The 26,974-nt window shown below is 33.7% G+C and overlaps 1 protein-coding gene and 1 long non-coding RNA gene across 3 annotated transcripts; one reads left to right on the top strand and one right to left on the bottom strand.

Annotated features, from left to right (window-relative positions):
• Window positions 1-681: 681 nt before the first annotated feature.
• Window positions 682-1,146, bottom strand: LOC106667992. The gene is made up of 3 exons (XR_001340691.2): window positions 978-1,146; window positions 845-920; window positions 682-778 (listed from the first exon to the last, which is right to left on the bottom strand). It is a non-coding gene; the product is annotated as an uncharacterized LOC106667992 (long non-coding RNA).
• On the top strand, window positions 810-25,490 carry LOC106667991. Of its 2 annotated transcripts, none has more exons than XM_014396350.2 (15): window positions 810-893; window positions 12,992-13,203; window positions 13,758-13,997; window positions 14,873-15,007; window positions 15,091-15,342; window positions 16,206-16,266; window positions 16,321-16,420; window positions 16,476-16,596; window positions 16,676-16,809; window positions 18,418-18,680; window positions 18,740-18,848; window positions 18,912-19,025; window positions 20,768-20,902; window positions 23,557-23,682; window positions 25,327-25,490. In XM_014396350.2, exons 2-15 carry the CDS (start codon window positions 13,106-13,108, stop codon window positions 25,431-25,433), a joined length of 1,995 nt encoding a protein of 664 aa, XP_014251836.1. In that variant the 5' UTR covers window positions 810-893; window positions 12,992-13,105; the 3' UTR covers window positions 25,434-25,490. The 2 variants fall into 2 exon arrangements, with proteins under 2 accessions (XP_014251836.1, XP_014251835.1); XM_014396349.2 differs by lacking the exon at window positions 810-893 and adding an exon at window positions 4,116-4,389.
• Window positions 25,491-26,974: the final 1,484 nt, after the last annotated feature.

A 26,974-nucleotide genomic window follows, 5' to 3' on the forward strand; every position in this document is an offset into this window, starting at 1 on the left:
AATTTAAGATGATGATGTGTTATTGATTTGTTATTTAATAATTAGCTTCCAGATAGTTTAGAAAGAGTGAGAAGAGAATAAGGCTAAGTAAACACCCCTGCTTTATACCAATTAAGGACAAGCCGTTGAGAGTCCATTGCTGGTCCAAATTTTGATCATTTTCCAAGTCAAAAAGCAAGATGCCAAAAAATCTAAAATTCAAGTGATTTAATGACCTTTTGTCGTTGAACCTAGATTAAGTATGTACATTTACTCTAAGAATTCATTGAATTTAGAAAGCTAATATGTACATAATATAAACACCAACCATTTTTTAGATTAAAGGAGGGAAAAACGAAGAAAATCAGTGATTCTGGGGGAAAAATTGATATTGACACATAGCTGGTGTTTCAAATTCGTCGAGAAAAAGTATATGGCTATACAAATGAAATACATACCTCTAATCAGTACGGTAGTGCGAAATATTGACAAATATAAAGAAAAACAGTCATATACCCAACAAGGCAGAATTTTTGACAACACACTGTACGAATGTTTCGTCTAAATGTTTCCAGTTTTTGTTCGTGCTGTAATATTTGCGGTTTAACATGTTGATAAACTACCGGACCATTAATACCCTTGATTTTAAAAGTTACTCTGTCTTTCTAACTAGGATAAAGTACATCTAGGGAAAAACACGTCCAAGCTTCACCGGATTGGTTTATTTAAAACTTTTTCTTTTAGATTTATCCTGTTCCACCGCGAATCTTCCTGTCGTCTATGGTATTATACGACGAACCTGAAACAGATCAGATAATCCATGGACTTTGCGCCGCTTATAACACACCAGATCGATCGTCCTTACGTGAAAATCAACTCGGTGAGAAGCCCTAACGTGAACCTGATCTCTTTCGGTATGTAATCATTTATGTATGAAAGTCCTGGAATCGAGTCCTTTGAGATTTATTTAAACAATTAAAATATAGTGAAGCCCATACCGAAACGCCAGACTGTTTTCACGTAATTCCGAGTGCAGGACGGACAGTTCGCCAAGTGCCATTCATCAAGCAGTTCCAATAAAATTGGCATTATGCAAAGAATTAAATGATAAACAATAAAAAAATAAAAGACAAGTCAACAACTACAAACAAAAACAAACAACATGTGTAAAATTATAAAATATCTACAAATATAAATTTATATCGATTTCACTCAGGTGAGGAAGACAGAGGTGAAAGAAGTTATATACAAAGGATTCCTCTTCCTGTGACAATGCACGAACCATTTACTTCCTTTGTGCTGATACTGTAGACAAATATTAAAGCAAGGACGCAAAATAATTGGGCAATGAATTAAAGAAATAAGGAGATATTGTAAAAGTAGGTCGTGGTTTAAATTTGTACGTAATTCAAGTAAACAGGGAAATGTCATGACATAGCAAAATACACCAATATATTTTGTTCAGGAAATTAAAAAAAAACACTTTTATTTTGATTAATTACGGTATTGAAACAAAACTAGATATTGGAAGATTTCCTGTTTAGTGTGATAAACCTATTGTTTGATAGTTACATATCAACTTAGACTGCCTATCTTCTTCTTGTTGGTTCAGACTCGTTTCGGCATTTCGCCATCTTCAGTGTTTTGGCGATTATTGTGAGGTCAAGTTTTAGTTACTAACTCCAGATAATATTTTTTTTAAAAGTTTTATTAAAACTACAACTGTTCAGACAGGCTTACAGCAGAGAATTTATAATAATGAATTAAGTGAAGGGAGTTTATATTAGAAGAAGTATTGTAGCACGACGTAGCAGAGTCGGATTACTGGTTCCTTTCTTGCAACTCCTCGCTCCTCAAGACGAAAGCTGTCCTCATTTTCGTGGTCCGCTGGACCGATTAACATATTTCAATTAATTAATGGCAAAAAGGAGGGAAAATCCTCAAGGTGGGGTTGAGATGGGAAGTTGGTGTCCGAGTGGATCGAGGTCAAGTGGTAGAGCAGCGGCGTATCTAGCCGAAGATCGTGGGTTCGAATCCCGCTCGTGACACTGACTTTTTTATCTCAAATAAAAACCTTAATTAATTGAAAGCTGTCCTCAGTGTTTAATTGGTAGCTGGTAGTTTGGGGGGAACACACCCGATGCATCGCCAGCGACGCTACCCGATGCAAATCTAAAGTCCAATTTTCCATAAGGTTGTATTACCCCGTGCACATCTGCCCGATGCTATGCAACGCTACCCTACTCGACGCTACGCAATCCCCACTGTCCAGATTATCGTCGGGTCGCATCGAGTACAGTCGAAGACGAAAGAACGGGACACTCATATTTTTATTTCAAACTACATGTATTATTATCGTTATAATAATTACAACATACTTATTTTGATATAAACCAAATTAGCCGAGATCAAAAATTCATTAGTTTTTATTTTAAAAAAATTTAATTTTAATGGATTGGTAGAAAATTGATCAAAACACCGGAATAACATTTTTTGATATAATGAATTTAAATAAATAACAATTTATTACACGGTTTTGCACATTAAATTTAACTGTTGATAGGTTGAAAAATTCCAAGATCTCGGTGGTTGAAAACATTTATTCAATTTAGTAAATTACACGGGCGTTCGGGCTCGTGGCCCATCATCAGAAACTAAACATAGAGAAATCTCATAGAAATGATAAATGATGGAGTGAGTGTGGTGTTCAATACTTTTTAAAAGGATAGTTCCTACTCACAGTAAAGAAATCTCATGTTATAATTCTCAATCTGAAGGCACACCCATCAATAATTTCCAAATTTTTTAAATAAAAATATTTATACCTGGACTATGCCAAGTTTTCAACCACGGAGATCTTGGAATTTTTCAACCTATCAATACAGAAGATATGAACCGTGGAGTTGGAAATATATAAAATTAAATTTAACTAACAATTTGTTTCATGGTTTTGCTTATAAAATTACACCATTTTCGTCGAGTAGCTTCAGAACAGGACACTCATATTGTTTGTAGTTTATGTCAAACTATGTATATGTAATTTTGTCGTTATATTAATTACAACATTTTATTTTAATATAAAGCAAATTAAACGGGATCAAAAATTCATAAGTTTTTATAAAAATTATTTAATTATGTTGGTTAGGTATAAAATTTATCAAAACACTGGAATAACTTTATTTGAAAAAAATAAGTTTAACAAACAATTTATTACATGGTTGTGCTCATAAAATTTAACTAACAATTTATTACAAGGTTTTGCTCAAAATAGTGAATTAAGAACAAAAGAGGCGTTGCGATTGTCATACTGAGTTGTGATACACGCTGTGTGACTGTACGTGGCGTGCGCTTGACGTCGCATAGATGTGCACACCCTGCCAAAACGTGAAAAGGCGTCGGGTAGCATCGGGTAGCGTCGCATAGCGTTGCATCGGGTACGGGGTGTGTTCCCGGCTTATCTCTTGTGCTTGGCATTTATAATAGTTGGCTCTTTAATTGCTGTTTTTCTAACATTTGAATAAACAATTTTCTATTCTTAAACAATACATAACATGTTACAAATAGCTTCATTACTAGCATTATTACATATTTAATTTTATAATGGTTAAAGGGCAGACAAACTAATTCTTCAAACGGTCTACATTACTATTGGATTTATGGATTGTTTCAGAAGTTACATTTAGTTGTTTTTGTACAACTGGGATAATATAGGTTTTCATAATTCAATTTGTGACAGTGTGTGTGTGTGTGTGGGCGCGCGTGCATGCGTGTTTTTTTACGAGGGTAGGCAACAGCAGAGGTCATATAAACCCTCGGGGTGCCGGTGTTTTTGAAAAAAAGCCCATTTGTAAGTATTTTGCTTCGAATACAGGGCCGCCTGGATTCGAACCCGGGACCTTTACCTTACAGTGATGAGCGCCTTGTCAACGCCTATACCGTTGCGGCCCTACGTGTTTTGTTGATTTGGTTTGTGTTATAGTCGTTATTGTGTGCTACGGTTTATTTTTCGTAATTGTCTTTGTTTAACTAGATGTATTGAGTAATTTTTCTTGGGATGGACATATTTGAACTTTCTTCTTTGGTTACAGGTATATTCAGAATGTAAAGAAATATGACAAATCTATCAGAAACGTTTGCGGTAGGTTTCAAAGAGAGGTTTTTCGTCAAAGTTATGACTTCGATTTAATAAGCCGCGTAACAGATCAAACAAAAGGCTTATTTGCGCGGTTGAGCAAGAAAAGAAGAATAGGTGAAGAGCCCAGATTTTTGTTTAACCAGTCCTGTTTGGTTTCCGTCCAAACCTTTGTGTACACTGAGGTGACTCCACGAACTTTCATCAGGTTAGTCGACGACATGAAGCTCGTTTGGGCGCTTCTCCTCCTCAGATTGGCAAACGCCAAAGCAGAATTGGTGAGACTAATTAAATTTTTTAACACCATTTTTTTGTTTTTGCAAGATTAATATATACGATTCATCGAAAGGTTTTGGATTATTATATTTAAATTAGATCATAGTTATGTGTGGCTATTGTTTAGTAGGCCGATCATAATCGAGAAGCATAGTTGCGATATGCCAAAACTACGATTTTTCACACTAAAGTATTTGCGTGAATACAATGATTTTTATATTAAATATTTTTCTTAATCCTTAACTAATCCATTTCCGACAGTTATCATCTTTACCAGAATTTTTAGGTCCATATTTGAAATTTAAAGTATTGAAAAAACTTTTTTTACAATGTTTCTGTATGTAATAATTTTACACGGTAATTTGAAATATCATTGGTTTTGAAAAAAATTGTGTTCGTTAGGTCGAAGTATCCAAATCTTAAGAACCTAGATTTGAACCCTATATGACATTACAATTTTCAGGCAAGCTGACGTATTACAAATCAGAAAAAAATAACTTCTATACCAGTTTATACGAAAAATGTTAGATTTCTGAAGAAAGTGAGCTTTCCTTGGTGGTAGCCTGCAAGAACTTGGTTAGGCCTGTAGGCCGGTTCACTAGAGGCGTCGATTATAATTTTATGTTTGAGTGTCAGTTGTTGTTGGTAATATTCGGTCATTTTAGTCTTCCTATCCGTGCTGTTTAGCTGGTCAGGCTTCCCACCCAGGCGCACAAAACCAACAGAATCCAAACCGCGAGGATAGATTGCTCAAGATAAACCTTTCGGATATCAAACTTCAGACCTCAAGAGGAAATTTGATAAAACATTCTTTACCAAGACCGAATAAATACGTAACAACTGTTATTTTGAATAGCTCAGACCAGCAGTCAAATATGGAAGAAGTTTGCATAACCACTTCAAAATTCTTCAAAACTGAGACCATTACAGGTTTTTTAAATTTATATGACGCAGACTTTTGTCCGTTTATTGTCCCGAGGTAAGATGATTTCCAGGCGATATTTTGCTTCCAGCAAACTGAGCTTCTGTAGAACTTTTATACTTGTTCTTTATAGTTTTTTTAACACTTGTAAGTAACGAAGGACACTTGAACATGATAATATTAATTCTTAGCTGCTAAGGGGTGGTTACAGAGCAGTAATGTCACTAGTGAAAGTCGCCCTTAGTAACTTTGTACGCTTGAAACAGCGCCAGCAATTTTGTCAAACCACTTTATTAAATTCTTCTCTACTAGGTCATCATTGCCTGAGCAACATGGTAGGCAACATGAGAGGCTACCAACAATAGAGCTCTTTTGTTGACCCGTCATATACCTTATAAACGCGGTTTATTTATGACATTTGTATAAACATACCAGTTCCTGCCTAATATCAAGATTGTAGGTTCGATTCTCTGAGTTAGGTCCACATGGAATTTTCTCCACTCATGAAACCTTGTAGAAAGTTGTAAAACCCGATGCTTAAAGGGTTAACATTAAGCGTAAAAATAAAATAAATATTAATTCATTTATGTTTTAGTGGTCAATTGACCATGTTACTTCTTTCAATTAATAATTCTTTTTACGTAAGGTCTTGGTTGAGATAAAAAAGCGAGATGAAAATGGGAAAAAAATGGAAAATTCGGAGGGTTGTTGGTGGAGATGGAGAGTTGGTGTCCGAGAGGATCAAAGTCACGATAGCTCTGTGGCAGAGCAGCGGCGTATTTAGCCGAAGGTCGTGGGTTCGAATTCCGCTCTTGGCACTGACTTTTTTATCTTAACCAATACCTTACATAAAAAGAATAATTAATTGAAAGAAATAAAATAAATGTTGTATAATCGTTAAACTGTGTTCTATGGGGATTTTTCTGCGCGGATATTTTTTGCCGTTAAAGATGCAGCCAAAATTTCACCATTTAACGATAATTCACACCTGTTTAGTCTTTGAAATTTTATATTGTACAATAATCAAATGTTATCAAAATAATAATGATGATGGGGTGGTTTATTAAATGGACTTGGCCGAGAAATATTCTATCCTAAATAATTTATTTCAACGCTGTCCACAAATTTTTATGGATTTTGAAAGCAGATAGTGAAAAGATTTTTTAAAGGTTAAATTAAGAACAATTTTTTTTTTTCAGTTTCGAACAGTTATTTCTGCGATTTTCCGAGCATTTTGTAAAAATAAGTCTAATGACCGTTGAAAAAAGTAGTTTTGAATATGGTTTTATTAAAAAGAAAAAAATGCGCTTTTCAAGTAAGTACTTACTACAATGAAAGCATACTTTGCAATGACTTATAATTTAATACAAAATGAACATTGCAAAACGACATTGCAAATAAAGAGGCAAGGTGTTTGACCCATGACACAATGTCAACAAGCCGAAGTTACTTCTAAGTCTTTGAAATGTAAAAGTGTGCCAACGAGTGAGCAAACACACTGAGATAACAAAGACCAAAGTGCTTACGCCAGCTTGCTTCTCTCCTTGCTTTATTTAAACTATAGTTTTAAAGTAAATATTTTAATTTTTCATGTCAATATTAACTCTTTTCGACGCAGCCGGTCAACATTGTCGACTGGAAAATTTTAAAGTTCATGGTAGGTATATCAATAAAACAATGAATTCTAAAATCTATTAAAATCAGCGTTTTAGCAACAAAATCAAATGTTTTTCCTGAAATAATACATTTCTATAAAATTAATAATAACAGTTTATTAAGAATAATTTTCCGCAAGGCGTTGATTCGGCGAGCCATCACTGTAAGCGTCCTGCGTTTGAATCCGGCAGTCCTGATTGTTGAACCCAACATACACAAATGGGCCTATTTTCAAAAACAACGGGATTTATATAACCTCGTGATTGAATATTCCAGAAAAACAAAACAAAGAAATAAATTTATTTCTGATTCGGATCATCCGTTATCGAAAAGACAGTTGACGTCGTAGGTGGAAAATTGGTGTTAGGAACTTTGACAATGTCTGGGGACTATTGCTTGGAAGGTTTAGATGCGCTGGATATTGGATGGCTTGGCTTAACCCCACAATCTCACTCTGTCTGTCCAATGGTCGCAGTAATGTCTTCCATTCAGTTAGTTGAGTATTAATTTTAAATAATTTGTCTGTAAATATTTAATGTTAACTGCTGTAGATCTTTGCAAAACATTATAAAAACATGTATTTAACAGAGAAAAAACTAAGGTAAAACATACACACATTTGAACTTGCACTCAAAATCACATAAAAGAAACTCATTGACACACAGACACAGACACACAGACACAGACAGACACAGACACACACACAGACACACACACACACACACTCACACACACACACACACACACACACACACACACACACACANCTAAATTTCTGCCTCATTTTACTTCATGCGTTTAATAACAAAACACAATTTTAAGACTTAATGACGATCGTTTTCGTGAAAACGGCAGTTTTATGATCCCTCCGTTGTAGAGGCAATATTTAATAAACAAATACCTTGAGACTAATAAAGGGACGTTTTCCTGGAAGTTTTCCCAGTGAAACGGGCCATTAATCTAAAGCCCTGATCACGTTATCCGACTCTTGTCTTTTCACCGACATTTCTTTTGATGGACGACCAAACTTTGCCGCGTTAACAGAGAATGCCAACCGGCTAACGCATTATCTTCAGAAGCGAAGAAGGGCTGAGATAATAAAAAAATATTGCTATCTTCCCTAGGAAATACTCTCGGTTGTCACGCTCAGGCGTTCGGTTTTTTCACTAATTTTCATTTTCTGTCTAATGCAATTCGGTCCATCATTCTAACAGCATGGGGTGCCACTCATTATTTATTTCAAATCTCATTAATATTTTCACCCAACTACACGTAATGACAATGGACATAGTCGATGAAAATTTTATAATGAAAAAGTTTTTTTTTTTTTTTTTAATTTNGAAAAAAAATTAGGTTCATTACTAGGAAAAATATTAATAACTATATGTTCCTGAATGATACTAGTAAAAAATAAATTGAAAAAACTTATTTAAAATAACTGAAAATGTTATTTAAACACAGAGCACAGAAAAGAGATGTTGACTGGCCAGCTGTTGGCTTGCAATCTAATGAAAAAGTAAGGTGGTTTATTGATTATTAATTATAATTTAGCGGTGGTTTGAAAAAGCGTGGATTTATTGATCAGCCAAATTTCGCTGTTTCCTACGGCATTGTTAAAATCTTAGAAAATATTTACCAAAAGTGAAATGGACTAATAAAAAAATAATCAAATTGTTGGAATATACTTGTGTATTTATAAGAATTGGCAAGCAATTACTATTAGAAATTAAAATTAAAACTTTCAAATTATATTAAATTTACCTACGTGGCTTGATATAAAAAATCCTTATTTTATAAATTTTTAAGATATAAAGCTTTTCACTTTCAGCGGTTTCTTCATGATTGCATTATTGTTGACATAGGCTATAGTTTGGAGGAGTGGTAAACAAAATTTGAACTTATACGATCTAACTTCTAAACATACTCGTCCTATCAGTTTTTGAAATATAAGTTTTTCACGTAAATACTTTCATCATGATTGTTCAACTATTTCATTTTTGTTTTATTTCGCTGTCTGCACTTTTTCAGTTGCAATTGACTATTGACCTAGATAGTAAAATAATGAAATTTCCCGGAGTGAGGTGCGGCCTGGTGAGACGTAGGTTTTTAGAAAACCATTTTCATTATCGTGCCAACGTTTCGATCTTTATTGAGATCATCTTCAGGGCCTGAGATTTATAAACATTATTTAAATTTCACAAATAGATGTAGGATGCTTTTTCTTTTTATCAACATCCTACATGTATTTCTAAAATTTAAACAATGTTTATAAATCCCAGGCTCTGACGATGATGTCAATAAAAATAGAAACGTTGGTACGATAAAGAAAACGTTTTTCTAAAACCAACATCACACCAGACCACATCTCACGATCTCCAAATAATCATAAAATAGAATAAAATTTGACATTTTAAACTTCAAAGATTTACAGTTTTGTACGTTTAGGATAATTTTCCCACTTGTTTTGACAGGAAACATATTTGATTTATTAATTTTTGAGATATGAAGCTTTTTCACAACCAGTAGTTTCATCATGATTGTTCAATTATTTCATTTTTGTTTTATTTCACTGTTTGCTCTTTTTCAATTGCAATTGACTATTCCTAGATAGTAAAATAACGAAATTGCCCTGATGGACTGTTGTTAATTACATGGGTAGGTAAACAAAATTTGATATTTTAAACTTCAAAGATCTACAGTTTTGTTATAATGAGGAAGACGATAATTTCCCTACTTGGTTTGACAGTAAACATACTTGATTTATCAATTTTTGAGATATGAAGCTTTTTCACAACCAGTAGTTTCATCATGATTGTCCAATTCCTGGCACGCCTTATTTCCTGTTTGTTCTTTGTCTGTTGCAATAGACCTTTGTTTTAATCCTTGATTTTCTAGATGTACTCTATTACAACGTGACAAAAATAAATAAATAAAATAAAAAAATAAATCTAATTAAAATTACATTAAAAAAATTCTGAAGACAACGTAATGAAATTTCCTGGAGGACTGTTACTGTTGTTTGGGATATGAATTTATTTTATATTCAGCATATTAAATATATTTATATTTATTTATATTCAGCAATTAAAACTAACATAAGACAATAGGCCATGCGAAGTTGACTACATACAGTGTGTCCAAGCTTTGTTTCTTTGCGGTTCTAGAAAGGATAAAAGTATGAATTGAGACACCCCTTCATTTTTCATGTAGTTTCTTCATGTAAGGTTGATTTTTTTGGTTTTGTTGATTATTTAGTTCAACCTCGATTCGACGTAAGTCGAATTCAAAAATCTTAATTTTAAATGAGCACCCCAATTTTTTAAATTTTTCTTTCAAACTACATTATTTGGCGAGAAAAGAGAAAAACGAGCACTGAGTTATTAAAATCGGTCCGATAGAACCGGGGACATGATTTTTTGAAAATGCTGTTGTAGTGCGTTAGGTCGAAACCACTTTATTTCGCCTTCTACTGCAAATATTTTACGTATTTTATATTAGAGTTTACGGTGGGGATTTGAAACCCATCACTAGTCGTGAGGAACTGGGGAAAATAGTTGTAGAGGCTTCTCATTCTCTTGACAGGGAAGCCATAGGCCGTGGTGTGTGCGATGAATGGTGGAGGCGATCCGGGGCATATTTCAACAGTTGTAATATTTTCATGCAGTTTTTTTCTTCCTTTTTATAAGAAATTGAAATTTGAATTTTTAGAAAATTTTTAACCCTGATAAGAAAGGACTTGTCCCAACAAGAGTCTGGAAAAGAAAAATAAACAGCGTTAATTCCTACTTTCCTTTGATTTGCTATTTAACCTTTTTATTCCCTGATAGCAATAGGTATGATTAATTGTTAACTCGGCTGTGGCTGGTCCCAACCCCGAGAGAAAGGAGGTGGGATTTGAACTGCAACCAAGATATTTCGGTGAATGAGTCTGAGATAAGATCAGTTAAGGTCGAGGAGGAAAAACTATACAAAAAACGAAATTTATGGGATTTGGCAGGAAATCTTGTAAGCTTTCAGACTTTTCTTTCTATTTTGGGTGATTTTCCACTCTTCTTCAAAATATTTGCAGAAGAAGGCAAAATAAAGTGGTTTCGACCTAACGCAATAGAACAGCCTTTCGGCTATTTTCAAAAAATCGTATCTCCGGTTCTATTAGACTGATTTTAAAAACTCAATGCTCATTTTTCTCGCAAAAATATCTAGTTTCAAAGAAAAATGTGAAAAATGAGGGTTCTTGTTTAAAATTAAGAATTTGAATTCGACTTATGTCGAATCGAGGTCGAACAAAATAAATCGAGTCATAATTCATACTTTTTTCCTATCTAGAACCGCAAAGAAAAAGAGGGGTGGGACACCCTTTATGGGGACCGAATGTGTGGTGTTTAGTGACCGTAAGTTAATGATTATTTGGAGGTCGTGAGATGCGGTCTGGTGTGACGTAGGTTTTAGGAAAATATTTTCTTTATAGTGCCAACGTTTCGATCTTTATTGAGATCATCTTCAGGGCTCAAAGTGTTTGTTTTCCGTGTAGATGTGTCATTCTTGTCTGTCGTGTCCGCCCAAGCAGAGATAGGTTGCTCGATGTGACCCACCTAATTTGAAGGGTGCAATTCGTTGGCTCCATATAGAGAGCATGTAGCAATGCCATCTGATTTGACTGCTTGAGCACAACAGCGAGTATCTGGGTTTAATGTTCCGATTTTTGTAAGAAACAGATTTGTTTTATTTTATGCAGTACTAACAGTTTTGGGTCTCTAGCGTCTGTTGAGAGTGAATTTATTTATTTGCGTGAATATTGAGTACCTCATCGACCCTCAATTAGGTTAGTTATATAATACGTGTAAAGAGTAATGGAGGATTTAATCCACCACCCTAAATGGTATGTAAATAAGTAAGAATGTATTTTAGAGTAAGTGAGAGGGTGAATGGATTTAAGAACTGATTGCGTTGGGGACTGAAATGACCTAGCTGTCAATAGCTCCTGGAACACAAAGTCGATGGTTGGACGGACAAGACCGAGGTCTTGACAGCTTCTTTCTTCTAAGGTAGAAGTGATAGACTCACGCTGTACCTATTTGTGCAGATTTTAGCTTATATTAATCAGTAATCAGTTTCCTTGTACAATGTGTCGGCTAATTGAAGATCCTCCGTTTGTTTGACGCGTAAAATAATAATAAACTATGTGCTCACCTGACAGTGGTTCGGTTGACATTCGGATTTATCGTTCTACCTTTTTATCACCACGTAGTTGACACATGAAATTTGACATGACAGTTATCATAAAGTAATAAATTAAACTCATAATCAGAAAGACTTGCCACGATCCAAAGTAGCATCGGTGGCCGCAACGATTGGAGGCGTTGACACGGCGCTTATCACTCACTGTAAGGTAAAGGTCGCGGGTTCGAATCCAATGGCTCTGCATTCGTATCGACTCTTCTGTTGCGAACCACTCCAAAGTCTTAAATTTCATTAAGTTTTTTATACTTAACTTCATGATATTAGATGCTTTATTTCTGAACAATTATGAAGTATTTATTGTTTCATTTGATTTTTTTACATTACCACATAATTATTTTAAAATTACCTTATTTTATTGTAATGTTTTAACTGAAATTATCACATACATTTTATAGAATGGGTGGGTTTGGTTCAACTAGGCGGACCATGGCGGATCTGCCTTGACAAAAACGATTCTAGAGTAATTCATTATTTTTCGTGGTCCGTTTGACCAATTAATATCGTTCAATTAATTAAGGTTTTTAGTTGAGAAAAAATGGCAAAAAGGAGGGAAAATTCAAAAGGTGGGGTTGAGATGGGAGGTTAGTGCCCGAGTGGATCGAAGTCACGATAGCTCAAGAGGTAGAGTAACGGCGTATCAAGCCGAAGATCGTGGGTTCGAATCCCACTCGTGGCACTGACTTTTTTATCTTAACTAAAAACCTTAATTAATTCTAGAGTAAATTGAGTCAATTTTACAGCCTATATTAAATTAATTTTGAGGCTTTATGTCATTTTTGTTCCAGGTCTGTAATTCCCTAAAAGTAAACACGAGCAGTGTCAAAATCCAAGGAGCTAAGCCGTGCCTTCTCGAATTCGAAAAAGTCTGGCCGGACGCCTGCCGTATCAAAGCACAAGCTATGGGCCAGATAACATTATCTTCACCATCTGCGGAAACGGCAGTAGACAATTCGACTAAAATACCTCTGAAATTTACGTCGACTCATTTGAAAATTAGGTTACTATTTATAATTTCTTTGAAAATTGGTGTTACTCTACGGTTCGTAGAAATAATTAAGATTATTCAACAGAAAAATCTAAATAAATGATGTCGACAAAGTTATATGTTTATTTCATTCACTCTTGGTTGATAACGAGTAGTTTAAATATGTAGGTATTGTGGATTAGCGATGGATTATTTCCGTCTATCATGATTTTTCTACCCTCGCTAGTTTAGTTCATCAAGCATAAAAACATACACACTTCAGTCCAGTTATCTGTCTAACAACTGAAATCTGAGGTTGATGATGGATGTTGGTCAGAAAGTCAGTGAACTCAAGCTGAACCGGCATAAGGTTATTTACATTTGTAGAATTACTCAAACGCGTTTCGGCATTGCGCCATATTCAGTGAGAAACTGTCAGAACGGAAACAGTTCCTCAATAGATCCAACAACCCCATGCCGGTTCAGCATGAACTGAAGTCTGACTCTCCATGTGAGAATAAACAAACCACGATGATCGAAAACTACCAAACCATCGATCCTCATCACAATTTAGGCATTTATTTCAGGAGCAAGAACGATACTGGATATTCCCTAATACTCACACAGGAACGTTGCGATTGCAAGTCAGTCGAGAGTCTTTACTACTCGTCGAAGCTCAACGGATCAGAAAGGAGTTGTTACCGTATCGAAAAGAATTCTTCATCCGTATGCCATCTGGAACTGAGAGTGTTGGACGACGACTGCACAGGATCACTGGAAATCAACGGGACCACGTACATCACCGGCTGCTTGACAAGCACAAAAAGGTCTGAGGTCTTTCTCATCTTGTATTGTATTATTGAAAACACCATATAGATTATACCAAATTCATGATTATACAAAATAGAGCTTTTCGTCATTACTTTGGCTACTCAAATTAGCTCTTTGGCTTTAATATGTAATTGAGTCAAGAAAAGAGAAAATATTTATGGCCTTTTGTACAAAGCTAACCGTAAATCAACAATTTTAATTATTTCAATTGCAAATCTAACCTTTAAAAACGTTTTTTATTTAAAATGTACATTAATCAATGTAGTTAATTTATTGGCGTGAACATGTCTGATAATGCTTGATTCGGAGAACGTGAGATGCGGTCTGGTGTGAACAATTTAAACATTTTCTTTATCGTGCCAACGTTTCCATCTTTATTGAGATCATCTTCAGTGCCTGGGATTTATAAACATTGTTTAAATTTTACAAATACATGTAGGATGTGAAAAAATGAATTTATTCAATGCTAGAAATTTTAGATTAAAAAAATTAAATAAATAAAGCAGCAATAAGAGCATTGTATAAATTCATTTTATTTATTTAAGTTTTTTAATTTTTTTTTTTAAATATAAAATTGCAAGGATTGTATAAATTCATTTTTCACTTCCTACAAGTATTTGTAAAATAAACAATGTTTATAAATCCCAGGTCCTGAAGATGATCTCAATAAAGATCGAAACGTTGGCGCGATAAAGAAAATATCTTTCTAAAACCTACGTCACACCAGATCGCATCTCACGATCTCCGAATAATCATTGACTAACGGTCACTAAACATCACCCATAATGCATGATATTCTTTAAAAGGCTATCTGTAGGTATTTCACTTTTGAACTAGTTCCATTTTCCTTTCATTTTTAATTAAATTTTAGGCTTGAATTCTCTCGGGGAAATAGAATTTATTTGATATTCTACGGCTTCAATGGTAAGGTTAAGTGGAGACAAATCGCCTGCCAGAACACGACGAGCCACAACCTTGTAAACCTTCTTCAGCTACCTTTCGACCCGTAAGTTTCTTCCCTCCGCCTCTCCCAAAAAAAAAATGAAATAAAATAAAATAAACAAAACTTATGCATTTTTAAATATAAAGGTCTGGACGCTGTTCGTTTGTGTACGATACCGAAGAGTTCACCTTAAAAGCTCCGCAAACCCCCGGAGAGTGTACTTTCAGGGTGGTGAAGTCCAGGGCGTCCGTGTGCCGCCTCCGCATGCTGTTTTTCTGGTTCGACTTGGGCTACGGCAGGTTCGGACGATGCGAAGGCGGATTTCTGGAAGTGGACGGGTACAGGTTTTGCGGTTGCCAATCCGGACTCCTTTGGACCACCGGTTCTTTAACTTTCAGGTTGGACAGATAAAACCAAACATTCATAGTGTACTTAGATGGACGATGTTTAGAGAAAAAGTTTATTTTCAAGTCAATCAAGCCCTAATAAAGGTAATAAATGTCTGCCTCTGAGAGCCCAGTTTTTCTAAATGGTCACTACTTTCTTCTCTAAACTCGTAAGCCATCCTAGTCGTACATCATGTTGATGTAGCACTACCATGGTAACAAATGTTGAAGACATAATTGAATTTCTCCAACCTTAACTCAATTTTCTCAGAAATTCCATTTTTCCTACACGTATGAAATATTTTTATGTATGCTTTATGAAATACATCTATACAGTTTTATGTATTCAATTCATGATTTAATATGATAGTCGTAGAAAAAAGGTATTTTTGAAATGACCTACTAATTTTTTTAAAAGGGTCTTTTATTAAAAAAGACTCCCATGAAGTATATTAAATAATCTCCTGACTGTTCATATTCTCTCCTTTATTCCCAGGACAATACATCCTTAGGTTAATCTTTAATATTAGAAAAAACTAATTTATTAACAAATTTTTTAAATCTTTCTTCGTCCTTATATTTCTCACTCATGTGTTCTTTATAATCATCATCTAACATATTTAGTCCTCATGCAAATTCAAAGTTGTTACGGTAAACATTTATTACGAAAAATGCCGATTGAAAAGATTTCTAAAGCAACTGACAAAAGTTGCAATACCATCCACACCAGGGTAAATTTACTTGATTTTGAAAATTTTATTAACAGTAGGTACAATAAACCAACCTTTTCTAATCTTCATTACGGCACTCCTGATATTACAACCTATAGTCTTCCTTTTCTTCAAACACTTCTAGTTAATTTGTATTTATTGCAGGGGCGATCAGGCAATTCTCCGGTATGTTAGTCAATATCCTGGAAGCAATATGGTCATTAAGGTAAAATACCGTTCAATAATTTTATAAATGTTTTCATCATTCTGTTCATTCCAGGTCACTCAGGAAGACTGCTACACTCCTCGTACGAGGTTCAAGAGATTTACATTCAAAGGGGAATGCCGCCCGTTGGGTAATCCGTCCCTAGATTTTCCAGGTCTGTTAACTTTTTCCTACAATTTATTAGAAATTATTAAGTTGTTTTATTCTAGACCACTTCAACGACGTGAGAGAATGTGAACACGAGGACAAGTGCACGGTTATTACTTCCAAACAAGGACAGATCAGTTCCGTCAGGTATCCTGTCGCCTACCCAGGAGAAATATGTTTCAGGTTTTCAAAATTATGCTTGTGAAAAAAATATTGTCATAAATACTCATACTAAAGACTAAAAAGTATGTTTTTTAAAAAGATTTTCAGGCATTGGATGCTATACCCTACTGAAGTTTGATGACTTTGACCTGCCCTACTCACCACAGTGCAGTTTAGATTATTTAGTTATTAATGAAACAAAGTACTGTGGAAATAGTCTTTACGGATTTTCTGGTAATCATTTATTTAATTTTAAAAACAGTTAAAGAATTGAATTAACCCAATCTAGCCAACCTAACCCTACACAACCATAACCTTTACCCAGTCTATCTTAATATAACGCTATCTAAACAAACCATGCTAGATGAACACTAGTTCAAGGCAAAAAAAAAAAAAAAAAAAAAAAAAAAAAAAAAAAAAAAAATTCCTAACCTATCGTCCATACCCATGCGCACTCACTGGTAACGCTCAATCACGCATAAAATTGTGTACGCAAACAAAAAACAAGAACAACATGAATCGGTGATGTTGCCTAACCTTAATACAAACAAATCTAACCTAACTTACTTAACCTTATCATTCTTAACCTATCTTAATAATTACTCATGCGCACTCATTGGTAACGCGAGAAATCGATGACAGAAAAACGGTCACGCAAAAAATTGTGTAACCAGTTCAAAAACATATACATGTTAAAACGTTTACATGAATCAATGACGAAAAACGACTATGTTACTTCTTTCGTTTATTTGTAGTTATCAAAGATCCAACTTTCAGAAAAAAGCGCCATTGTTTCGAAGCGTAGTCAGACGTTAGAAGAAGAAAGTGGCTTCTGATTAATCTGAATACGATTTAATTTTTCCTTACTTTTGCTTATCTTTAAATTTTTTAAAGACAAAAAACAATGTTTTCTATCGGGAAATTTTCTACTAGTTACCTTGCACGACGTCAGGGATATAAGAAAGGTGTGGCGAGAGCTGTTTCTTTCCGTTCCTGCGAATTGTCTGTGCCATCGATATTCAATAAAGTTGCATTACGATTCCTTTTGTTCATTAAATTGATGGATTTTGTTTTTAAAATGAACTATTGAATACAAATCTAAGAGATCATCTGGGACAAAATACAAGTGTAAAATATAAACCTTTTTACAACCCGACACTGGTTGAGCCACTTTTGGAGTTGCTTCTGCCTGATAGGATTTTCTAAAAATGTTTAATTTTCAACAATTAAACTATTTCTTCTTCAAAATAGACAATCTGTTGAAGTTCGGAGCAAATTTGTATAGATGCGGGCTTCTAATGATCATGCGTATACGATCTAGATAGTTAGTTTGGGCACCTAGCAGTTTTAACTTTTCAGAAAGTCCATGAGAGTAGTAGTAGGTACTAAAAAGAAATTCGATTTTGGATTTTTTCCATAAACCATGTTTCGTCCCAATATAGTTTTGGCTTTTGGCGAAGATAATACCAAAAACTGGAGGAGGTCCCCCGAGGACTGCAGCTGTACAGCTTATTATACTTTTGCAAAGATAATTAGTAAGGCAGATTCTTCTTCAATTCTGCACAAAGATTTGAAACTTTGGTTCAAATGTAAATACTCTTTTAAGGACAACCGCTGCCTACTGGTCTTCTAAAGCAGTCAGTCTTCTTCTAAGATTGATTTTGTGTGAGAATGGTGAGTTAGGCAGTCCACATTAGAATGGCGGTTCTTAATTTACAGTCCGATATGTGCTTTTGATGTTTTCTTTTTGTTTTCAAGTGGATTAGCTAGTGCTTAATACAGGTTGTGGTCTTTTAGTTTCTAGTAATTTATTTCTGCTTAGTGTATTAATTTGTTTCGCAGCGAGAGTGGGATCGGGAGAAATAACTGCCAGAATCACCGGACATGGCGGAAGAGGCTTTCTAGCGACCTACGCCCAGGTTGAATGTCCGGAGGAAGAAGAAACAGAAACGATCACGACTGGGAAACCCGATACTGAAGATACCTCGGAAAGCAGCGGCAGAGAAGCCGATGTCAGTTGTCGAAAAACCTTCCATGAGAAAGAATTCCTCATAGAAAGACCCGACCCCAGAGGATGCGTTTACATATTGAAAAAATACAACAAAGTGCGATGTTAAATCGAAATAAACCTACATATGTCTGTTAATGTTTTTTCTTTTATCAGGACGTCTGCGGTCTTGAAATAGAGGTTTCCGGATTCGATGTCCCGTGTGGGAAAGAGACCCTGCACCTTGATAGACAATATTACTGCGGTAGAATCCCCAAAGAGACTTGTACGTCAACCGTTTGACTGATTCATTTTAAATCTAAGTTTTACTTGAATTTTGGCGTTTCAGTTTACCTCGCCTTCACCGGGGACGACATCGTCATAGAACACGTGGTTTCTGATTCTTCAGAAGGCAGGGGGAAGTTCACGATAAAAGGACGGCAGCAAGACTGTGCTTTTAACGGTATAAAACCAATAAACTTTTATATAAAGTATGAAACAACCGTCTTGGAAGAAAAGCATGATTATTACTACCAAAAATCCTCATAACTTAATTTGGCTCGTAGACTTTCCCCTTTCCCCAAAAAATATACCAAAATCAATTAGCACTTCTCTGGCTAACATGAAAAATCCCGTATAAATATTTAAAATAATAGGGTGGTAAGACAACACAAATAGCTTTTAAAAGTGTCCAAAACTGTTTTACAAATTATATTTATCATGCTAGAACTAACAATTTTCTAAATTATTAAATTCACTAGTTTTCGTGGTCCGCTTGACCAATTATTTAATTATATGTTGTTTCATAATTTCTAAATTATGTGTTTTCAGCTGATCATTTTAAAGTTTAATACTTACTTTAGACTTGAGGTAGAAAATTAGCTCTCAACGTGTATCTAAAAGCTAAAGTGTAACAACTTAGCATAACTGCTTATATTATACAGAGAAAAAAGCTTAAAAAGTTTAATTGTTGCTTAAACTTGATACGAAGGACGAAGGCAGCTTGGTTGAAAATAAAAGAAGTAACGATCCTGTTTGGTCTATCTAACGTCTTTGTCTGTCATGACCACAAAATTTTGAAGAACAAATCTTAAAATTCACTAGTTTTCGTGGACCGCTTGACCAATTAATATCTTTTAATTAATTAAGGTTTTTAGTTTAGATAAAAAAGTCAGTGTCACGAGCGGGATTCGAACCCTGCTTTCGCTAAATACGCCGCTGCTCTACCACTTGACCTATTGTGACGTCGATCCTCTCGGACACTAACTCTCCATCTCAACCCCACCTTTTGAATTTTTCCTCCTTTTTTGCCATTTATCAAGAGTTGAGAGGTTGGGATGGGAAGTTAGTGTCCGAGGGGATAGAGGTCACGATAGGTCAAGTGGTAGAGTAGCGGAGTACCTAGCCGAAGGTGTTGGGTTCGAATCCCGCTCATGACACTGACTTTTTATCTCAACTAAAAACCTGAATTTATTGAAACTTAAAATATTCAAAAATCTTGTTGGGTTTTTGGAAAATAATAACGCTTATTATTTTTAAATCTGAGTGTTACATTATGCAACGTTTACTAGTTCGGCTGGTTAGGTTCGTACTGTTTTTTTCTAGAAAGTATGTTGAACTTCATGATTGTCGACCTTGTAATTATCCGGGGTATGAATTTTACTATGCTAGCAGAAGAAAGGACGAAACAAATCTTAAATAAACAACGATAATAATGATATGTACATAAACAGTTTGATGAATACCAGGACATCAAGCACCCTTACCCACTTTACGATTTCTTCAAATTAAGTAATTTTAATCCCCAGACGCTATTCTTTTCAACCTTTAGCATGAGCACGAATGATTAAAAACTTCACACTCACCAAATGGTGAAACGGAGAAACAACTGAATGAAAGACGGGATAAATGTGTACTAGACATTTACCGGACGACTCAACTGGCTGAGCAAAATCTGTTGATGGCGTGAAAAAACTTAGATCCTAATGCAAATATTTACAGAAGTGTAAGTATTTCCTGTCGTACGGGCGGACTTAACGCTCTCCTGTTGGTTTTCGCGAACAAGCTTAGAAATTATAGCTATCAGTTGTTTCAACTATTGTACATCAGGAATATTTTTTATTATTAACCACTGATCTTCTAGATGTTTCTCAGCAGTTTGCCACTTCAAAATGTGATCAAGATTTTTCTATTATTTTTCTCCAGCGGAGGAAACAGAGGAACGAGTCTCAAACTGCGTGAGTCAGCTCAAAGGTGATAACGGCGTTGCAACTGCCCCATCGCTTTTCCCGAGGCCGCCGCAGGACCTGGATTGCGCCTATCAAATTTTCCCGTTGCCAGGTACGACAAACCTACTTTACAATAAAATAAAGACAAGACTTGGTTTTATTAATGTAAATTACAATAATTCAAAAATAATAAAAAGTCCATTTATGTTTAGTGGTCAATTGACCAAGTTACTTCTTCCAATTAATTATTCTTTTTATGTAAGGCCTTGGTTGAGATAAAGAAAGTCAGTGTCACGAGCGGGATTCGAACCCACGACCTTCGGCTAAATACGCCGCTGCTTCCACTTGAGCTATCGTGACTTCGATCTTCTCGGAGACCAACTCTCCATCTCAACCTACACCGTTCGAATTTTCCCTCTTTTTGTCATTTTCAAATGTCGTGTAATCAGGATTGAATTCTCAGCGACTTATGAAGTGGCCTCGGGGAGTTGTTAGTGAAGTGATATTTCTTTTACTTATTAAATATTAATCCATTTATGTTTTAGTGGTTAATTGACCGAGTTACTTATTTCAATTAATTATTCTTTTTATGTAAGGTCTTGGTTGAGATAAAAAAGTCAGTGTCACGAGCGGGATTCGAACCCACGACCTTCGGCTAAATACGCCCGTGCTATACCACTTGAGCTATCGCGTCTTCGATCCACTCGGACACTAACTTCCCATCTCAACACCACCTTTTGAATTTTCCCTCCTTTTTTGCCCTTTTTTTAATCTCAACCAAAACCTTAATTAATTGGAAAGAATTTATTTGGTCAAGCAGACCACGAAACCTAATAAATGTATAAACATTATTCTTTTCTGCCTATCCTTGTTCGTTTTGGTAGGTCTGTCAGACGCGTTTCCGCATTTCTGAATTTTGATTGGTCGGTCTGTGTTTTATTGTCTCAGCCGTTTAAATTTTACAAGTTTTTAATATTTGGAAAGGAGTGTGTAGGTTTCACTTTTGTCCGTGGGTGTTTGATTTGTTAAGTTTGTTTTTTGTTCTTTTCCCACTGTGTTGTTATCGCCGGTTCGTTTTCATTTTATGTCGTTTTAAGTTATGTGTGTCGAATGTTCTATGTTTTCAGTTATGTTCTTTTTCCATCCTTTTTGTAGTTGTGGATCAACTGGTCTTATTGTTGAAGGTTAATTGTGGTTTTTGTGTGAGACGAGTTGTAAAATATTGCGCCTAAATTATCTAATATGCACTTTGTATATGCCTTTTAATTTTTTCCATACCATCTACCGACCTGTATTTATAAACTTGATGTCAAATAGATTTGTCTTGCCGACGCTTCGTTGTTTCAGAATTTTTCCAACAGTGTTGATATGGTTTTTATGCATGATTTATTAAATATATTAGTTTATGCCCGCATTCCTTGTATATGTATGTAATGTAGTAATTTCAAATCTGTTTATTAGAATTTTGTTTTCTTTTTTGCCTTTGTTACTAGTTTGTAATTGGCGCACTATATCGTAAGCACTGTTTTATCTTAATTTTATTGTTTATATGCCTCTTTTGTTTTTCCATTGATTTATGTAAATGATTGTGGTATGTCATACAACTTCATATCAACTTTTTCGAATATAACATTAGCCCTTTTTCAAATTTATCTAAAAAAAAAAAAAAAAAAAAAAAGTAGCTCATAAAAACTACAATTTCTCACTTTTCTAAACTTAAAAGAATTGTTTATTTTATATATTATTGTATGTAAATTTTAATTTTTATTTGATTTTTAAGACCAATTTTTTAAATTTAACAAAATCTCGAAAGAAGAATCATCCGTTTTTATGTTTAATTATATATAACTTTTAATTTATTATGATATAAATGTAGGATATGATTTTTAAAAGACCATTTGTTAATGTAACAAAAATTTGGAATTACTTACAAACGGGCTTTTTAAAAAAAATACATCGACAGACCGAGGGTTAATAAATCTCATAGTTTAAATATTCTCGTAAATAAAAAAAAATCGCAAATGTACAAGTATTTTATTTTACATGGTTATAATTCAACCCATCTCCTAAGTTTTTTAATACTTTACATAAAGGGTTAAATTTGAAATTGAAAAGGGTTAATTTAAAATTAAAACAGGTTAATTAAGTTACAAAATTTATTGATGTAATTTTGTGTTTGTGTTCAGAAAAGACCAGTGACAATAGGCAGGTTCAAAAGGACCAAACCGCATATTCATATTAAATTTTCAAGCATCCGGATTGTTGATTAAAATGTTCGAAGTAAAGAAAATGAATCAGTGTACCAACAAATTGAAAATTGTAAATTTTATTTCAATAATTGTCACTGATTTGACAAAACAATCAATGCATCCTGATTATTGTTTGGATCGAAGACATTTAGGCAAAAAGTAAATTGTGACGTTTCTTCTTTTAAATTCAATTTCAAGAACTTTTTCTAATCCTTAATTTATCTTTCGTTCAAATACCTGTTTGATCACACTCATTTTAAATGTCGTGAGATCTGCGAGCAACATTCGTACAACGCGACATATCACGCGTGTGTGAATTATGCGTGCCTTTTATTATGTTGGACGTCCTCTCTTATCGGCCCCATTCATCGTAATTAAACAGAATTACGTGTCCGGCCGAAATAGACCACTCACTTAATTCGAAATATTTGCGGGAAAAAAATCCAAAAAAGTAAAAATGTACAAATTGACGGTATAAATAAAAATTAATTTTGATAAAATATTTCTGTTTTCAAAGGGAAATGCTCGGTCCGACTGGAGTTCGGACAGGTCGACATAGGAATAAGCGAAGGATGTTCTCGCCATTATTTAAAAATAGGAAATAGAAAATACTGCGGACACTCGCTCTCAGATACCAGCAAAGGCAAGTTTTACAATATTTAATAAAATTACTATGATATTTACAAACTATCGTTAATTATTGTTTATTCGGAGATCGTGAGATGCAGTATTTAGAAAAACATTTTCTTTATCGTGCCAATGTTTCGATCTTTATTGAATCATCTTCAGGTCCTGGGATTTATAAACATTGTTTAAATTTTACAAGTACATGTAGTATTTGTAAAAAAATTGAATTTCTACAATGCTAGAAAATTTTAGATAAAATAAATAAATAAAATGAATTTCTACAATGCTAGAAAATTTTAGATTAAAAAAAGGAATTTATACAATGCTAGACAATTTTAGATTAAAAAAAGGAATTTATACAATGCTAGAAAATTTTAGATAAAATAAATAAAATGAATTTCTACAATGCTAGAAAATTTTAGATTAAAAAAAGGAATTTATACAATACTAGAAAATTTTAGATTAAAAAAAGGAATTTATACAATGCTAGAAAATTTTAGATTAAAAAAATTATACAATGCTAAAAAATTTTAGATTAAAAAAAGGAATTTATACAATGCTAGAAAATTTTAGATTAAAAAAATTTATACAATGCTAGAAAATTTTAAATAGAGTAATAAATAAAATGAATTTATAGAATGCCAGAAAATTTTAGATTAAAAAAATGCATTTATACAATGCTAGAAAATTTTAGATAAAATACATAAATAAAATGAATTTATACAATGCTAGAAAATTTTAGATTACAAAAAAATAATAAATGAGTAAAAAATATAAATGAGTTTATAGTGCTAGAAAATTTTAGATTAAAAAAATGAATTTATACAATGCTAGAAAATTTTAGATTAAAAAAATAATTTTATACATTGCTATAAAATTTTAGATTTAAAAAAATAAATTTATACAATGCTATAAAATTTTACATTCAATCAAATTATTTATACTCACTGCTTGAGTGAGTACAAATACATTGATTGAATTTAAAATTTTATAGCATTGTACAAATTAATTTATTATTTTTTTATTTTATTTTTTAACTAAAAGTTTTTAGCATTGTATAATTTTTTTAATCTAAAATTTTCTAGCGTTGTATAAATTTATTTAATTAACTAATTTATTTATTTTATCTAAAATTTCTAGCATTGTATAAATTCATTTCTTCACATCCTACAGGTATTTGTAAAATTTAAACAATGTTTATAAATCCCAGGTCCTGAAGATGATCTCAATAAAGATCGAAACGTTGGCATCAAACTTACGTCACACCAGACCGCATCTCACGATCTCCGAATAATCATCAACTAACGGTCACTAAACTCCACATATGTTAATTATTCTATATGTCATCAGACAATTTTATCCAAGTAAAATTTTAATTTCTAAACTTTCGAATTTAGTCAATTAAAATCCTCAAAGTATTTTTCCCTAGCAATATTTAAAAAATCCAATGAATAAACATGTTTGATATGGTAAAAAAGGTGGCAAAGTAATTAACAAATCCGCCTTTGATACATGGCTATAAAGCCGGGCTAAAACATTATCAAAGCCATAAATAATTGTGTAGATTTTGTTATTATCCTCCAAGGTTATTTGTTACATTGACCATCGAGGTCGATCACCCAAGAATATCATCAATAATGTTCTATTTTTTTCATTACAGTGCTGAAATTTTCTCCGGACAAATCCCCGCTTGAGCTTAGATACAGGATTGGAAAAGACTTGCCATTTTTGGACTGGATTTTCAAATATTCGCAGTTGTCTTGTTAAAGCCAATTTCTTTTAACGTACCACTGTAAAACAAATAAAGTTTTTTTGTACCCGAAAGTCACGTTTTAAATTCAAACCGACTGAGGTTGTCTGTGAATTTTGTTTTTAATGAACATTCACAAATTATTTTCAATTTTTTACATACTCTATTATCAACATTTTCCATAAATGAGCAGCAAATTGTAGCACATTGTGTACATTAAAATTGCAGATAACGCTAAAATTTCATTAATCATACGAGTTTGTTTGAAGGCCGCATGCAATTCGATGGTGCGTTTGATTTTGCTCCTTTGCGGTTAATATTTATTAAATAAACAAATTTTGCCTATCACCATTTAGAAAAAAATCAAGCTTTATTTATTATTTAAACTTACTTTTATATTAACTTTTTTTTGGACGTTTCGGAATTTTTATGTAAAAATAAAAGCAAAAATTTATTTAAAAAAACACTCACACATGGAAAAGTAAAAAACCCACAAATTAGCAATAAAAAGACAATAACTATTTAAAAAAAACCTCCATGTTACATAATAAAAATCATAATCAAATAGTATTGTTTAAGCATTAATCAATAAAACACTTTATAATGTATATTTATTGTTCATAGAAACTTGTAGTCTGGTCGTTGTCCGATCATTTTGGTCTGCCCATTCTCGCTGTTTGGTCTGTTTGACGCGTTTCGGCTTCTCGCCATATTCATTGTGACGAACGTGCAAAAAGATCCAGATTGACAAAATAACACACGACTAGATAGGAAGACCAAAATGATTGACAAGGACCGAACTGAAGGTTCATCTCTCTCTGCAGATCTCAAAATGACATCTTAGTTCATTGAAATTGCCTTTTTACTTCACAGCAAAATCAAGTCAAAAAAAGAACAAACAGAAGGACGAAAAATGGGATAATTATTTTACTATGGATGTGGCTAAAGTTACAGTTATGGCATTTACACTAACGGACAAATTGAACGCACCACTTAATCTATTTAGTTTAAAATTAAATCCATTATCTTTCTACATTAATTACAGGTAATTGGGAGCTATCGTGGTAAAAATAAACAGTAAATAATGATTTGCACAAAAACTAGTATTATTTTCTTTCATTCTGCTACGCCTAAAGGTCGCTTTCAGTTAATCTTTTTCCTTCGTGGATTCATTTGATATTATTTTAATTAAATCCATTATATTTAGTGGTCTGACTGACCAATTACTTCTTTCAATTAATTATTCTTTGTATGTAAGGTCTTGGTTGAAATGAAAAAGCTAGTGTCACGAGCGGGATTCGAACCCACGACCTTCGTGACACTAGCTTTTTCATTTCAACAAGACCTATATACAAAGGTTATTTTTATTAAATCCATTAGAGTTCGTGATCCGATTGACCAATTAAATTTTTTCAATTAATTAATCTTTATGTTAGGTATTGGTTGAGATAAAAAGTCAGTGTTACGATCGGGATTCGAACCCACGACCTTCGGCTAAATTCGCCGCTGCTCTCCCACTTGAGCTATCGTGACTTCGATCCACTCGGACGAGAATCGA

This window comes from Cimex lectularius, unplaced genomic scaffold (genome assembly GCF_000648675.2).
Source record: "Cimex lectularius strain Harlan isolate CLEC.00 unplaced genomic scaffold, Clec_2.1 scaffold120, whole genome shotgun sequence".
Classification (NCBI taxonomy): domain Eukaryota; kingdom Metazoa; phylum Arthropoda; class Insecta; order Hemiptera; family Cimicidae; genus Cimex; species Cimex lectularius.